General features: G+C 37.3%; 3 protein-coding genes across 3 annotated transcripts; 1 reads left to right on the forward strand and 2 right to left on the reverse strand.

Annotated features, from left to right (window-relative positions):
• Positions 1 to 1,562: 1,562 nt before the first annotated feature.
• Positions 1,563 to 5,353, reverse strand: LOC113239139 (uncharacterized protein F36G3.1-like; the record flags this gene model as incomplete). Its single annotated transcript, XM_026476007.1, has 4 exons — positions 4,039 to 5,353; positions 3,698 to 3,931; positions 2,537 to 2,791; positions 1,563 to 1,766 (listed from the first exon to the last, which is right to left on the reverse strand). Coding segments are annotated over exons 1-4 (1,974 nt in total), but the record flags the coding sequence as incomplete, so codon positions are not given.
• Positions 5,354 to 11,164: 5,811 nt separating this feature from the next.
• Positions 11,165 to 11,829, reverse strand: LOC113239141 (trafficking protein particle complex subunit 1). The gene is made up of 2 exons (XM_026476009.1): positions 11,671 to 11,829; positions 11,165 to 11,545 (listed from the first exon to the last, which is right to left on the reverse strand). Exons 1-2 carry the CDS (start codon positions 11,767 to 11,769, stop codon positions 11,207 to 11,209), a joined length of 438 nt encoding a protein of 145 aa, XP_026331794.1. The 5' UTR covers positions 11,770 to 11,829; the 3' UTR covers positions 11,165 to 11,206.
• A 298-nt stretch (positions 11,830 to 12,127) lies between these two features.
• LOC113239140 (mitochondrial import inner membrane translocase subunit Tim17-A) lies at positions 12,128 to 15,373 on the forward strand. Its single transcript, XM_026476008.1, has 3 exons — positions 12,128 to 12,231; positions 12,319 to 12,483; positions 15,155 to 15,373. The coding sequence occupies exons 2-3, from the start codon at positions 12,340 to 12,342 to the stop codon at positions 15,356 to 15,358; spliced, it is 348 nt and encodes a 115-aa protein (XP_026331793.1). The 5' UTR covers positions 12,128 to 12,231; positions 12,319 to 12,339; the 3' UTR covers positions 15,359 to 15,373.
• The last annotated feature ends 422 nt before the right edge of the window (positions 15,374 to 15,795 follow it).

Below are 15,795 nucleotides of genomic sequence, written 5' to 3' on the forward strand. Positions count from 1 at the left end.
AGTCCAGAGATGAGAGTAACGGATGGAAAACACAAATATCTTCACTCCGTCACTATCATTTTGCCGGTCTGGCCAAATGCTTCTTCACACTACGTTTGAAGGACCCGATGTTATAGAGGGGAGGGAATACATGCGCCGGGAGTTGGTTCCACAATTTGATGGTTCGGCATAAAAACGAATTGCCAAACTTTTTAGTGCGGGACGGTATTGAACTGACCGTCCAACTGTGACAACGCAGTCCGGCACGGGTGGTCCGCTGATGGAAAGGAGAGGAAGGGATAAGGTTGAATAACTCTTCAGAGCACTCACCGTGGTACAGGCGATAGAATACGCTAAGAGACGCTATATCTCTGCGAAGCTGTAACGACTCCGCATGCTCAGTTACATGAGGATCGTTGACAACACGGAAGGCATAGCGCTGCAGTCCATCTAGGGCATCGAGCAAGTACTTGGCAGAGCCGTCCCAAAGGTGCGAACAGTACTCCATGCTGCTTCGGACCTGAGCTTTATATAACAGGTATCGCAGCTCTGGAGTAAAAAATCGGTGCACCTTGTTCAGGATGCCAAGCTTGCGCGACGCGGTACAGATGACGCTCTCGATATAATCTTTGTTGCTCATGTCCTTCCGGATGCTCATCCCCAGTAGGCTGAGCTTGTCCTGCAGCGTCAGCGTTGTACCCTGAAGATGGGGAAGTGGAAGGAATGGGGATTTTTTGGAGCTGAACGCGCATACCTGGGTTTTCTTGGCGTTGAACTCAACCAAGTTTCGGGAGCCCCACGACGATATATGTTCCAAAACATGGTTGAGCTCATCGACAAGTTTTTCCCGGTTTCTCTCAGGGTCCTCCCGGGTGCTTGACGATTGCTTATAATAGCAACCGTGCACTGTGCTATCATCTGCATAGCAATGAATGTTGCCAAAAGGCAACAAGTCATTGATATGCAGAAGGAACAGCGTGGGCGACAGCACGGAGCCCTGTGGCACCCCAGCATTAACTGTCACGAGCCGCGAAGTGCCTCCGTCAACAAGGACACGCAATCTTCGCTCGCGCAGAAAGCCGGAGATCCACTCACAAAGGCGGCCGGGAAGACCATATGCCGGAAGCTTGGAGAGGAGACCACGGTGCCAGACCCGATCAAAGGCCTTAGCAATATCCAGACTTATCGCTAAGGTTTCGCCCTGTTTGTCGATAGCTTCACCCCAGAGATGCATTAGATACGCTAGAACGTCACCCGTTGATCGGTTCGGCCGAAACCCGTACTGTCGATCATTAAGAATGGAGTGACGTTCCAGATTATCTGGATATTTAGAATCCGCTCCATCACTTTGCAGAGCACTGAAGTGACAGCTATTGGGCGATAGTTTGCCGGATCAGACCGATCTCCTTTCTTGGGGATAGGTTGCACGTTGGCCTCCCTCCAAGCTAGGGGCACGTTACCAGATTGGTATGAGAGGCGGTATAAGCGCGTCAGTACGGGAGACAACTCCGCCGCACACCTTTTAAGGACGAATTTTTAAGGAGCGAAGAATGCAATAAATGTGTTGAGTATTGAGTACTTACACATTTCTTCAACAGCTCACTAACTTGGTTCTGCTTCTCACCAAGTTGTCGTTCCAGCAAATTCGCCCTGGACCGTTCTTCATTCACTTTTTCTTTGAGTAGTCCTCGCTCTTGCTGCGCCAAAGCCGCTTCATCGGTTGCCGACTGCAACCGGCGGTTTAGCTCGCAGAGACGAGCTTTTGTTTGCTCATGTTCATTTCTTTCCTGTGAATCATCTTTACATTTCACTTGATGAAGCATTTTTCAAGCACCCTTGTAAAACACTAAATAATTTTGGTTACAAAACACTAGACAGTTTTCGTTGCCGACATAGGACACTATCACAGTAAGCTAGTCGCTGAGTGAAGTAACGCCAACACATATAGTGGTGGATTTCATATTAATTATATGAAACTATTTTCATATTAATCATACGAAACTATTTTCATAATAATAATAATCTTCATTTATCAAATAAATTAAGTATTACAAAATCGTGATGCTCTGACCTCCAAACTAGTATGATACTGTATTTTAGAAGTCAGATTCTTCCCAATAAGCACAATCACAAGAGATTTCCTATTGTATAATGGTATGATAATAATAACCTTAAAGTAAACTAAATAATTAAAAAAGATAGTATAAAAAAAAGAAAATAAAAAAATAAACAACAATGATTGGCCTTCATGCGTGTGGTGAAGTGTTTTGCGATTGTGTTTGTGTGGTGTATGTGTACATTATTTTCGAAAGAGGATTTCATATAATTAATATGAAATCCACACAAAAATAGTTTCATATAAATAATATGGAAATAGTTTCATATAATTCATATAAAACCCTGCTGTGACACTTACGTGCCTACGTTTGACAGCGCCTATTTTACGTACCTTACAACAATACTACAACAAAATATTAAGAAATACATATTGACAAAGATTTATAGGTTTGATGTTCAGAATGTCTCTATATATAATTAAAATTAATTGGAAACTTACTCTTTCTATATTGTCTTCCAAATTCTTAACACAATCTGTGCTCTGTTTATTAAGCCGCATCACGGTTTCATAGTTATCTTTCAACGTTTCAATCTCGTGATCTTTGCGGGCTATAACTTCATCTTTACTCTGTAAGACTTTTGCGGTGTTTTCCTGAACCTGTTTCATTTCATTCGTAAGCTGTTTACATTTGTCTTGGTAGTCATGAGCTAGATCTAGCGCTTTGTAGAGTTCCGTTTCAAAGTGATTTGTTTTCTATAAAAAAAGAAAGTGTGTTATATGAATGTTAGATGAATGACAGTTTAGAATTTGCCAGAATTAGGGATATTCGTTGAACGTCGATGTATCGAATCCATTCGATGTATATCGTACGATACATTGGATTGATTAGATGTTTTGACAAGAAATTCTATTCGAAGCATCAATATTTTTTAATAAAAACATTGAATTAATATTGAAATAATTTATATATAATAAAAACATCATAGAAAACACTAATTCTGCGTGTCTCTGTGCTTCAATTTAATATTGTAAGTCATTTAGTGTTTGTTTTACTTGTATTTATAATCCTAGCTTATTTCATTCATCTGTGAATGAATAATTGAATATGTATCGAACTTATTTGTCTATTTTAGACAATTTACCTAATCACAAAAAACATTCCTATAAGGAATTGTTCTTGCATAAAAACATTTCTATTAATTTGCATTTTTTCACTTATAAATGTATGTCTTACCGATGCAATACTATGTTCTTTTAAGTTCCTGGCTTCTCTTGACCAGTACTACTAAACTAACGCACAATATCATAACATCACTACAGCACAACAGCACCACCACTCTATTGATATAGTGTTACTCTGCATTCACTGTTAAGCTAAGAAAAACAAAACAGTATTCGATGTTGAAAAAAACATTGATGTTTTTAAGCGATGCATTGAAAAAGTCAATGCAAGGTTTCGATGTTTTACATCGAATGAAGACTTCGATGTATTTTCTAAGTGGACACCCCTAGCCAGAATAGTAATTGTGATACTTTAATGTGGATCAAAAGAGATTGATGTACAATGTATTATCATGATTGAAAATTATATTGATTTTCAGTTTATTCCATGTATTACGCACTAAGTAAAAATTGTGCGAGTATTTTGTAGAATGTTACCCTCTGAGCTTCAGTAGCGACCATTTTAAAGTTATCCACTTCAGCCATCATCTTTTCCAGTCCAGCACGGTGTCGTTCCTCCACCTTATCCAAGTTCCCCGTTAGTCGGAGCCATGCTTCCCGCAACTTTGATATTGCAACATCCTTTGCTTTATCCACCTTGATTGCCACTGCTAACTTCTCTTGTTGGTCTAGGATTTTCTTTTGAAGTTGTTGGATCATTGATTCACAATGCTGTGGGAAAGAACATTAAGTGGGTAAATTACCCCCTTACAAGCTCTGTATTTAAAAAAGAGAATCAATAAAGCATAATAATAATGATTAAAATTATTGTTACATACCTCCCTCTTCAATCTTTCTTCCTCCAATTTGATGCTATCCCCTTTGTCTCCTTTTTCCTTCTCCCCCCACAAGTCACTCAAACTTAACAGATCTGTATCAATTGTATCTATGAGCTTATTTTTCAATATATCTTTACCTTCTGTGAATGGTCTCATCTGAGGCATTTTAAATTCATCTTTAGACACATAACTGTCCATATTCTGAGTATATCTACTTGAATTTTGAGACTTGTACTGTTCTAGGACTTTTGTAGCTCTCTCGTAGATTTTATTTGATGACGGTTTAAATACATCAATATAGTTAACAGTAGAACTTAAAGGTTTTTTGGGAGTGGAAGTTGGTTGTATGTCTTTATTCTCTGAGAAGTTTAGTCTTCGTATGCTTGGGGATTTTGATTCTTGAACATATTTTGATAAATCTGGTGGTTTTGGCATTTCCAGTGAACGATTAGGTACAGGTTCTTCATATTGGAGTTTAGATCTACTTGTTGAAGGTTCAGGTTTCTCTGTAGCTGATTGTGGGTTGCTTTTGACCAAATAAATATATTTATCCAAAATAGCACTTGATACAGTGCGCCCACTGGGCAATTTAATTTCTTCTGCATTACTTCTATCCAATTTATGAGATATATAGTCTCCTGTAGCTTTTATCACATTCTCTGAGCTTAATGTTGTATCAGACTCTTTGTATTTTGTACCAGGTGTCTCGTAAGCATCAACTTTGGTAAGAAATTCGTCTATTTCATGCAGAAGAAGTTTGTCATTCTTTTTGTTTGGAGTTGAAATAATACTGCTCACGTCTCCGTCCATACTTGGCGAATCATGAATAGCGTCACGCCTAGTGCCTAAACACGCAAGTTCGATGTCTTTTAAAGGCAATGGCGGGACAGTTTTTCTAGTACTGCTGGAATCAAAGCTGGTAAGAGACAAATCCAGCCGCCGTTCTCTTTTAGAGACTTTCCGACGACGTCTACGAGGAAAAGTGTAGCACTTTCGATCGAGACTATTGCAGTAGCTTTCGGTCTCCCAATTCTTTCGTCTTGGAATGCTGCCTATACTAGAATCAGTGATTGTCGAGTTTATTTCCAAGCTTTCTAACCTAGATTCCAGCGAGTGCACTTGGTCCACTAACTTGCCGATAGCTTGGGCCGTGCACGATGGAGGTTTATGGACAACTGTTCTAGAGGATTCTAGGATAGAATCGTCGGAGCCCGAAGTGTGGACGAGGAAGAAATCCGGGGGAATCAGCAACAAAACGTCGGTGTCGTCCGTCTCACTCATCCCAGCGGCTACACTTTATTCGCAGGCAGGAAACTGACGCCATTATACGACGAAATAAACTAGAAACCAAGTACAATTGTTTTACGTGAAACTGTGACGGATATCTTAAGAAAATTTAAAATAAATGCATCGAGCGTCCGTTTCTGCCGTTGTTGCTAAACACTTGCTAAACAACTTTAATTTTCTTTTTATATGACCTGTAAACACAGGTTTTAATCCAAGATTATATCTTCTTTATAGTATTTTTTAATACTTACTTAAAGACCTTAATAATAATTTTATTGCTATTTGTATCTATGAACACTTTTTACTTCCTAGTTTTGACGAAGGCGAAGGCTAATGAAGGCTTTCATTTTTTTTTTTAAATTCATTTATTCAAAAAAAGTTTATACATTTACAACAGTACATCTCCCGCCAAACTGGAAACAGTTTGTTGGCGTGCACGCTCTCACACATTATATGTTAATTCTTAATTAATGAATTAATAGCGCACAATAAAAACAACAACAACTAATATAATTAATATAACTAAACTTAGACTTAACTTCTACTAACTATCCTAATAATATATTTTTTAATTTAGATTTTAAAATTAGAACACTACTTACTGGATTTTTCCTAAGGAAACCTATATTATTAAAAATATGTGGTACCAGATATTTGTTTAGCCTTCGTCCGTAATAATTGACAGTCCGAGGTTGCACAAACTTTCCTTCACGAACCCTCCTAGTCCTATATTTGTTATACAATATATTGGTATTTTAAATTTGTCATTAAAATAATTATCAATTACGATTTGGTAGTTTGGTTTCAAATCCGCAGGTAATATTTTAAGAATGCTGTACAATTTACTATAGTCCCCTTTGCAGTCATTCGTTGGCAATGCAATGTTGGCATTGGCAAGCTTACTGGCTTGTTGCAAAATATGGCAACTGGTAATACCAGCGATGCGCGATTCATTAAAGGTCTATCCACACATATCCGGGCCGTGCCCGGGACGTGGACGGGCAGTGTTCCGTGTCAGGGGCTCAAAAAATACGTAGCGTACATTTTGTATGAACTCGTTATAACCCATTTCCGTGTCCGGGCCGGCGCCGGGACGGGCCCGCAGTGCATACAAACTTGCACGCCCCGTCCACATCCCGGACACGGCCCTGATGTGTGTGGATAGTCCTTAAATCGGTTAACTCGGGTTACTCAAATTAAAATTAAAATTCGAAATAATCTTTATTTCATAGGTAAGCATTATTACACTTGAAATCGTCACAATGGTTAAACTCTACCGCTTATTCGTAACCGCAGATTCTCCTGAGAAGAATGAGCAAGAAACTCTAGGGGTTGCTCTTTGTAAATAACATTTGTACACATTCAACATTTACAATATATATTTTTTTTTATTTAAACATCAGAGATCGAGACGACATCCATGAGCTAAACGGGTTACTACCACGGATTTTTGTCATCCAAGTACGCATAAGTTGTATAATAACCTTTAGTACAAAATTTTTGTTTCACAATTTTGTATATCAACCGGAATCTTGTTATAGAAGCGTATACATTGCCCCTTAAATGATTTTTTTGACATTGTAAAGACGACTATCAAGAAAAGCTAGTTTATTTTTATTCCTCGTATTAATGTTATGTCTGTCACTATTTTTCATAAAGAAATTACTATTCCTTTTAACATAAATTACATTTTCATAAATGTACTGTGAGACTAATGTAAGAATGTTAATTTCTTTAAACTTATCTCTCAAAGATACTTTGGGGCCCAGATTGTAAATTACCCTAACTGCACGTTTAAACTCCTACTAACGAGTAAACTCGAGTTACTTTTTCAAGAATTCGAGCTAACTCGGTTGACCCGCCCCGCCCGCCGCCGAACCGAATACTTCATTCATACAACGCGTTGGTGACCTTCAGAGCACGCTCGAGTTGCAAGCGATGGGCGAAACGAGTTACTCCCACAACGAGTCAACTCGAGCTACACTTTGTGAACTCGAGCTAGCTCGGTTGGTTCGGTGACCTTCGGCCGGCCGATCGTGTCCACAGAACACTATACTCACAATCGTGTCCAACTCGGTGAATTGTCGGTTCGAGTTCTACTCGCGACTCGCGGTTGCTCTGACAAACACCGAGTCGAGTTAACTCGAGTTGCAACTCGAGGTTGAAGTCAAGTCAATTCGAGTAACTCGAGTTGATACAAATACAACTCGTGGGTGAATTTCACTTTCCGAATTTCAATGGCACTTTTTGAGTGATTTTTGTAAAACCCTTTTTTCGTTTGGTTTTAAGGTCCTAAATGTACAAATAAGTTCAAGCAATGTTAATAATTACAAAATCACAGAAATATGTAAGTTAAATAAAAATCGATATTTTAGGTCACACGAATCAGATTGCAGTAACACGAATGATTTTCTCATAAACATAAATGAGAAAGACGGCACAGTAATGAGAAATTATTATTACAACACTTTTTTTATCGTTCACAAAAAAACATTTAACATGCAACAAATATTTTAATATAACTTCTTGTATCAAAACCTTTCTCATCCGTGTAAGACCATTTATCTATCTGTATGTAATTAATAAATAAATCTAAGTAAGTATTTTGTTAATGTCATATAAACTTTCTTGTACATCAATATATTATCATCACCACCATCAACATCATCATCATGATCACCATTATCATCAGCATCATTACCATTCACATCATCATAACAATCATCGTCTTCATCACTACAATCATCATCGTCATTATCACCACTATCATCATCGTCACCACCGTCATCATCAACACTATCACCATCTAATTGTCATAGTTCAAGTAAATGTTTGGCTTAAAATGACTATTTGACTTAAAAGTAGACAAAAATGAGAGCGACAATAATGATATTTGGATACATTTTTAATTGTGAAGTGTGTAAAATATGCTGGACCGTTATAAAAATGCATGGATTTTAAAGTTCCCTTTGTCTAATTGATATACAATAAAGTTTATAAAACTATAACTTAATAGGTACTTATTTAGATAGATTGCTTTACATAAATAAATAATAAATAAATAAATAACGCACACACTCAACATAGCCCCGCACTAGGGAAACCCTGTGTCGCGGGTGCCATGGACACACACATAGACAACCACAAATTACATCCAAACTCACGAGAGAAATAATTGTAGGCCATACAACTATTTCTCTCGTCCCGGGAATCGAACCTGGGACCTCTGCGTGGCAGTCCGGCATGGTATCCGTTAGGCCACGGAGGCAGTTAGAGACATGAATGAGAACGATTTAGTTACTAGCGCTGAAATTGGTATTTAACTCGTTTTTTTTGCTAAAACGGAGATGCACAGGTTACTTCACTGTGTACACTCAAATCCGACAGGAGCCCCTTCTCACGTGTGCGAAGGGTGAAGGTGATGCGGTATGAACTTATGTTATTAGGAGACTTTTAGTTGTATTGACACTAATGATAAGAAAATTGAAACACATTTTGTATTCCCAAGAAAACATGTTTGTTTAAAATAAATTGGAAAGTTACGGTATGTATTCGACGTTTAAGTTATTAGAGTTTATCCTATTGCGATTTCTACGACGTTTAATTTTTTTTCTTCTTTTCTTAAAATTATAAATTAAAAACGTGGGCAATTTCTCATTCCCATGAATGAGAAATTGCCCACGTTTTTAATTTTTATTTATTACTGTGACGTAGTAAAGTAGTCTTTTTATGTATAACACAGACTAAGTAAGCAAGCAATCATATTAAATAAATAATGCTTAGCATTCATGTAATAACATAAAAGTTATTGAAAGGGACAATTTTTGGAGGTTATCTGAAAACCACTCTCGTCTCATCGCCGCCGGTATACTCCGATCAAAATAGGCAAACAGCTGATTCCAGAATATTCCATATAAAAAAATCTACAAATACCATAAAGCCCTGATATTATTCGTATAACCTCCGAGTTTAACCATGACGATTACCCGTTTTGTGAACAAGTTTCTTAATTGCCAAAAACACAGATTCGCGGCTCACAATGTTTGAAAACTTTTGAAAAAGACAAACAAAATGACGCACTTAATTTTTTAAGATTGCTATGTTAGAGTAAGATAGCGTTATGTAGTCTTCCGCGTATGGCTATCCACTCGAATTAAATAGTTTGGTGTTTTTTTGGTACTGTTTTTCCATTGGAAAAGGCAAAGGCACTAATGTGCCATACAGCCTAGACTGAGAGTAATCTCTTTCTTGTATTCCATTACAAAATTACAAGAATTAAATGTCTTCGATAGTGTTTCTTACGACATAATATAAAATTGGATATATTATTATTTATTTATTGAGCGTTGGCTATAGAACCATCAAGTAACAATAATAGTTATTATTGAAACTCAAACCGAACCAAACAAAAATTAATTTGTGTAAAAACTGTATCTAACTGCGAAAACCCACCATTTTTCTCTCCCTTGAATAGTTTGGTTGTTAATACGTCTTTTGTTTTAGATCCTGCATATTGCACTTCTTATTATGTATGCCAATAAATAAACAGGGTGATTGGACTGTTCTTACCGCTGGCCTGTACCCGTACGATTACACTCCTGTGCAAGGATTGGAGGAAGGAGAGCCAGTTAGATTATTGCCGTTTCATGATTAATGCCGATCTGGAAAACCCAAATTTTTTGTCAAGAATATTATGGACAGACGAATCCAAGTTTGATCGCGACGGAATCACAAATTTCCACAATGCACATTTTTGGAACCCGAGACGTTTTCCCTTAACGTCTGGATGGGAATCATTGGCAGACATTTAATCGGGCCTTACTTTTTCCCTGACCATTTAAATGGAGAGATGTACGAAAATTTCTTGAGGGATAATTTTTCTGTATTGTTAGAAGATATACCCATTAGAACATTTTTAAATCTGATTTACCAGCATGATGGCTGCCCAGCTCACTTCCGCCTAGGTGTGCGACTATGGCTGGACACGAAATATCCAGGCCGTTGGATTGGTCGAGGCGGGCCGATTCCTTAGACAGCACGGTGCCCAGATTTGACACTGCGATTTTTATTTATGGGGGCATATGAAAAGTTTGATGTATGAAATGCCCGTAAATTCATTAGATGAGCTAAGGCAGAGAATAATTGACGCAGCTGAACTAATAAGAACAATCATAACATCGCGAGTAACGACAAGTGAAGTACGCAGAAGATTAAGAGCGTGTATTAGGAACCGAGGTTCCCATTTTGAGCAGGACTTCCAATAAATGTATAAAATTTAGAATAACTTAGTTAAGAGTTTGTACTTTAAGGTAATAAACGTTACAGATTGTCAAGTGTCAACATTTCTTTAACATTTTCCCTCTAAACCTTATTTAACCATAAAATCAAGTGTAATATAATTAAATTCCAAAAATATAACAAAGCTGAGAATCGTGATTTTTAAAAAAAAACTAAGTCGTCAATATCTTTGAAACTACTAATTTTCGGACAGGGTATAACTTGACTTAACTTGCTACAAATTAGGTCTACTTTCACCCCTTAAAAGGAATGTATCGAGTTACTAATACCTGTATATTTGAAAATAAAAGAAAATCAAGACTTGCAATAAATTAAGAATAATATGAAATTTTTGTCGCACAAATTGTAACCTTAAAAATAAATAAAGAGATGAATACACACAAATTAAGTTTACTTCTTTAATAACTTAGTATTTACTTACTTTTAAAAACATCGTAGTTTTTCTAGCACTATAAAAATTAAAGATATTTACATAAGTTAATAAAATTAGTTCTAGTAGGAAATTTAATTTTACTTTTTTATTTCATTCAGTTCCAACTTAATTATAAACATCTGTTTAGCAAGCTGTTTAGTTATAATCTTATCAGGATGCTCGAACAGCATGAATCGTAGTCTGTTTAATAAAAGCATCAAGTTTATTTCTAAAAAGCTCACTTGTGATCGGTTCTCCAATTGTGCACAAAGGATTTCTCATAGCGTATTTTACATAAATCTCAGCATAGATCTTTTTCAATAAATCTCTAACACCTTGAGCTTGGTTGTCTGTGTTCATAACAAATTTGAGTCCCGAAGGTGTCTCTAAGCAGTGTAGTGTGTATTTCGAAGTTTTGTAGCAAAGGAAACCTTCTCTTGGATCTAGAGGTGAAATTTTGGCCACAAAAGACTTGATGGAGAACAGCATACCATACATTAGTTTTCCTTCCTGAAATCAAACGAATACAATTAAAGTTATTTTAAGGAATGTTTTCAAAATACCTCACAAACAGAGAAAGAAATGAAATGAAATGAACATTTAGAAACGAGTATTAGGGGCGGTGTTCTGCTTACCTCTTCACGAGACATTCCTGCTTGTTTTGATCTATTCCACTCTCCGTAGTAAAGAAGAGTGCCATATCTATCGAAAATATACAAATTGTGGATGGTCATTTTGAACTTTTATAAAGAATTATTTAAAATATTCCATCATGACGTCTTCGATAAGGCAACGAAACGCTTATAACTCCTGTCACAAACTAATAAGAGTTAACTCCTGTGCAAAGCAAAATGAATAATGATCACAAACCACTTTACTGATTATGGAAAGAATTGACATACCATAGACGTTTCGCTATTTTTGAATTATTTTTGTTATGTGTTTCAATATGATTTCAACTGAGAACAAAAATTATATCTCTTTCCTTTTTACGTATTATCATAGTACCACTTTATGTTGTAGTCTTTTGCGCGAACATTTCGCGCAAGGAAAAGGAAAAGAAACGGCCTTTAAAAAAAAATACTGGCAGAGAGTAACATGGTGCAAGTGACTGTTTCATAAAAATTTCATCAAACCACAAAATAAAAGCTTCGCGAACTTAACAAGTGTTTATTATAAAATTTACATAAGAGTTAGTAAGTTACACCAATGATTAAAATTCATTATTGTTTGGTAAAGTCGAGATATTTTGAGGTTAGATTATTGTTACCTAACTTTTGCAGGACCACATAAATCAATAGAATATGGATGAATATTCAAGAGAACCTTGCCCGTGGCGTATTCTGGACGACTCTGGCGGTGCATTTATAATGGGGGCCATCGGTGGCGGGATATTCCATTCGATAAAGGGCTTCAGAAATGCACCTATAGGATTCAATCGGAAATTGGTAAGGAGTAGCTGTGCACGTTCCCTGTGTAACTGGAAATCAGAAATTGACCCCTCACGTGTAATTTTTTTGTTTTGTAAATATGTTGGATTTGGTATATGTATATTAACACATTTATGGATGGAAAAATCATTTCCATAAACCCCCTTCCTATTTTCTCGATTTTCCCAAATGCCCCACATGTAATACACGCACATATGAGTTCTTTACTTGGTGCCACATTATATGGTGCATGCACATGCTTAATACATCACATGGAATTCATGCACATTTAGAGTTATCTTCACAGATGTTTTAGTTAATACATTTATGGATAGAATAATCAATAACATAATTACTTTTTGTATTTTAGTTTGACAGTGATAACTGTCAATAAACTCTGGCAACATTGGTTAAAAAGTCATCCAGTACCACATGCTGATTATCACATTTTTGTGGTCCATTTGTGCAAGTAAATAAAGATGATCTAGCTCATACGTGCAAATTTCATTTAGTGTTTATATTTATAAAGGGCCATGCTTGATATGTGATGCACTGAAATGTTGTTTGGACTTCGATATGCATCACATACATGCACAGGGAATGTGTTAATGGCCCATGTACAGTTACACAGGGCCAATAGACAAGCCATACCACAAAGCCAGCCTAGTAGAAAGTGCGAAATTCGTAAAGCCCATTTACACATAACCCAATTTTATAGTCAGTTTCCGTGAGATCCTTTACTAAACAGCAAGGCAAACTAGTGGAGTGGCTCAAAATGTACATTCACAATAGGCCAATAGGCAATTCAATACACGTGTAGTGGGGGAAGGTATTGGCCCAAAAAATTAGAAATCATTCTAATTTAGTGTATTGTCTTTATCACTGGTCTGGAGGCACTCCATAATGAGTTAGGGTTTGGGTTAGGGGTAGGTCGGAGGGTGGGTTGGATGGTGGATTGGGGTTGGGTTAGGGTTTGGGTTTGGCGGGGTTAGGGGTGGGTTAGGAGGTAAGATGGCGGGCACAATTATTCACATAATGGCAAGTTGGGTATCGTATTCGAGGTATTTGGGGGTGCTCATTACAAATATAGAATTTATTTGTAAATCTAAGATGGCGGACACGATGGGTTAAGTGAGTTCGGGGGTGGGTTAGGGGGTAGGTTGGTGATCGGGTTAGTGGTGAGCTAGAGGGTGGGTCAGGGGTGGCTGATCGGGTGAGTGACCTAACCCCTCACAGGGGTGAGGGGTTAGGTTAGGTTAGGGAACCTACCACCTTACCCACCCCCTAAACGACCAGGGAGTCGGTCAGGGGTTCCCTAACTCACCCATTTAACTGACCCCCTGATCGACGCTCTGACCAATCCCTGACAAACCCCCTGACCGATCTCCTAACCGACCCCTTAACCGACCCCCTAACTCGACCCTAACCCCCGACCCACCCCTAACACACGCCCAAACTCATCCCTAACCCCCAACCCAAACCCTACCCCACCCCCTAACCCATCCCTTAACATACCCCCATGTATAAATTTATCATAATTGTCAGTTTTAATAGTTAATCAAAAACATTGGAAATTGATTAATTGTTAATTGTAGATATACGCAATTAATGAATTGCGGTTCTCGCAACTAACAATTGATCAATCGTTAATAGTTGTTTCGCAGTTGACCATTAATTAATTGTCAATCTTTAATTGCCAGAACAATGAAATTTTGCCCAACACTGCCCCTAATCCACCCCCTAACCGATTCCTAACCGACCCGAACCCCAACTGACCCCTTAACCCATATTCTTTTTTTTGTTAATGACACTTTTATTCGGTAGTTTTGGTTTTAATTGTTAGTTTCAATTGTTTCTTAGAATAACTAAAAAATATCAATTCAATTGAAATCAATCGCATTTATTGATTTTTTCAAATCAATTGCGACGTGTCGGAATTGATTTAATTGCAATTGATTTCAATTGAATTGATTTTTTGGTCTGATTGAATTTCTGATTGAAATTTAATTGATTAACGCCCAACACTGCCACTGAGGCAGTTATAAGGGCAGATATTGTCTTTGCACGCAACTTACTGGCTAGCGTTGTGCAGCGTGAGCGCTACGTAGTGCAATGTATACTCGTGTCTGTGACAAACAAATCACAATGACTATAATAATACAAATTGCACGATTATGAGAATAAAATATGATATACATATGTGTTGCCATTCGTCACTGTCCACCCTTGAATGTATACATGAATTGTCTATTTACTTACTAATAGATAGGTACTTTATACATACACGATTACATTTAAATGATTTAATCCACCTTTTAACTAATGGCCTAGACTGAACTGGATGGCGGCATTTAATGAAGCTGAATTGAGCTTAATTGACAATCAATCAAATTAAATCAAATGGTGCGTCAAAATGTAATTACTTGCCTAATCAATATCCACCATCTGGTGGTTTGTTTTTGTCTAATGTGCCTTTGAGGGAATCAAAAACAGAAATTGATTGTTTAAGCAACAGTACAGACTTTGTTGTGTTTAAATACCTGCCTAAAAAGGCATATCATAACACATTCCAATCACAAATGTGCCTGGCCCATGTTGCAGCAAATCAATAATAAATGTACATAAATCAAGTTTTCATGAATAATTTAGTGTTCTGTAAAGTGAAATAACATGAAGTTTTGTCTTCTAGATTGGCAGTTTAGCAGCTATGAAAGAGAGATCTCCTATTGTAGCAGGGAACTTTGCCGTCTGGGGTGGCATGTTCTCCACAATTGACTGTACACTAGTATACCTCCGGCAGAAAGAAGACCCTTGGAACTCAATCACGAGCGGTGCACTGACAGGTGGCATTCTAGCAGCTAGGAATGGTGAGAACTGTAGTCATTTTAGATAATGAAATGGAAGAACATCAAAAACTCATACTTAGGAAACCAGCAAGGTTCCGAATCATTAACGTAACTGCTAGATGACATATGTGTGACACTGTTATGCAAGTATTGTAATGATGCCTCTTTGTCAGGCTATTTCATCAAAATTCTTTGTTGTTCAAGATGTTGCGATTATGTGTGAACATTCAAAGTATCTTGTTCATTATTTGGTTTATTATCATCTATTCATTGGTTTCCTACATTTGGATTGGGGTGGTTTGTGTAAAAGCATTTCTATCATGACAAACTAAAGTTGTAATACATATATTTATGAAATACACATGAACTTGTCAACGATCCTCATGTAACTGAGCATGCGGAGTCGTTACAGCTTCGCTGAGATATAGCGTCTCTTAGCGTATTCTATCGCCTGTACCACGGTGAGTGCTCTGAAAAGTTATTC

The sequence above is a fragment of the Hyposmocoma kahamanoa genome, unplaced genomic scaffold (assembly GCF_003589595.1).
Source record: "Hyposmocoma kahamanoa isolate Upper Pololo Valley unplaced genomic scaffold, ASM358959v1 99640, whole genome shotgun sequence".
NCBI classification, from domain to species: Eukaryota; Metazoa; Arthropoda; class Insecta; order Lepidoptera; family Cosmopterigidae; genus Hyposmocoma; species Hyposmocoma kahamanoa.

Excerpts from the sequence above, each read along its gene's own strand:
- LOC113239140 (XM_026476008.1), top strand. The coding sequence starts at position 12,340 with ATGGATGAATATTCAAGAGAACCTTGCCCGTGGCGTATTCTGGACGAC. Across the intron at positions 12,484-15,154 it reads TAGGATTCAATCGGAAATTG|ATTGGCAGTTTAGCAGCTAT; the intron begins GTAAGGAGTAGC and ends TTTGTCTTCTAG.
- LOC113239141 (XM_026476009.1), bottom strand. The coding sequence starts at position 11,769 with ATGACCATCCACAATTTGTATATTTTCGATAGATATGGCACTCTTCTT. Across the intron at positions 11,546-11,670 it reads CAGGAATGTCTCGTGAAGAG|GAAGGAAAACTAATGTATGG; the intron begins GTAAGCAGAACA and ends GTTTGATTTCAG.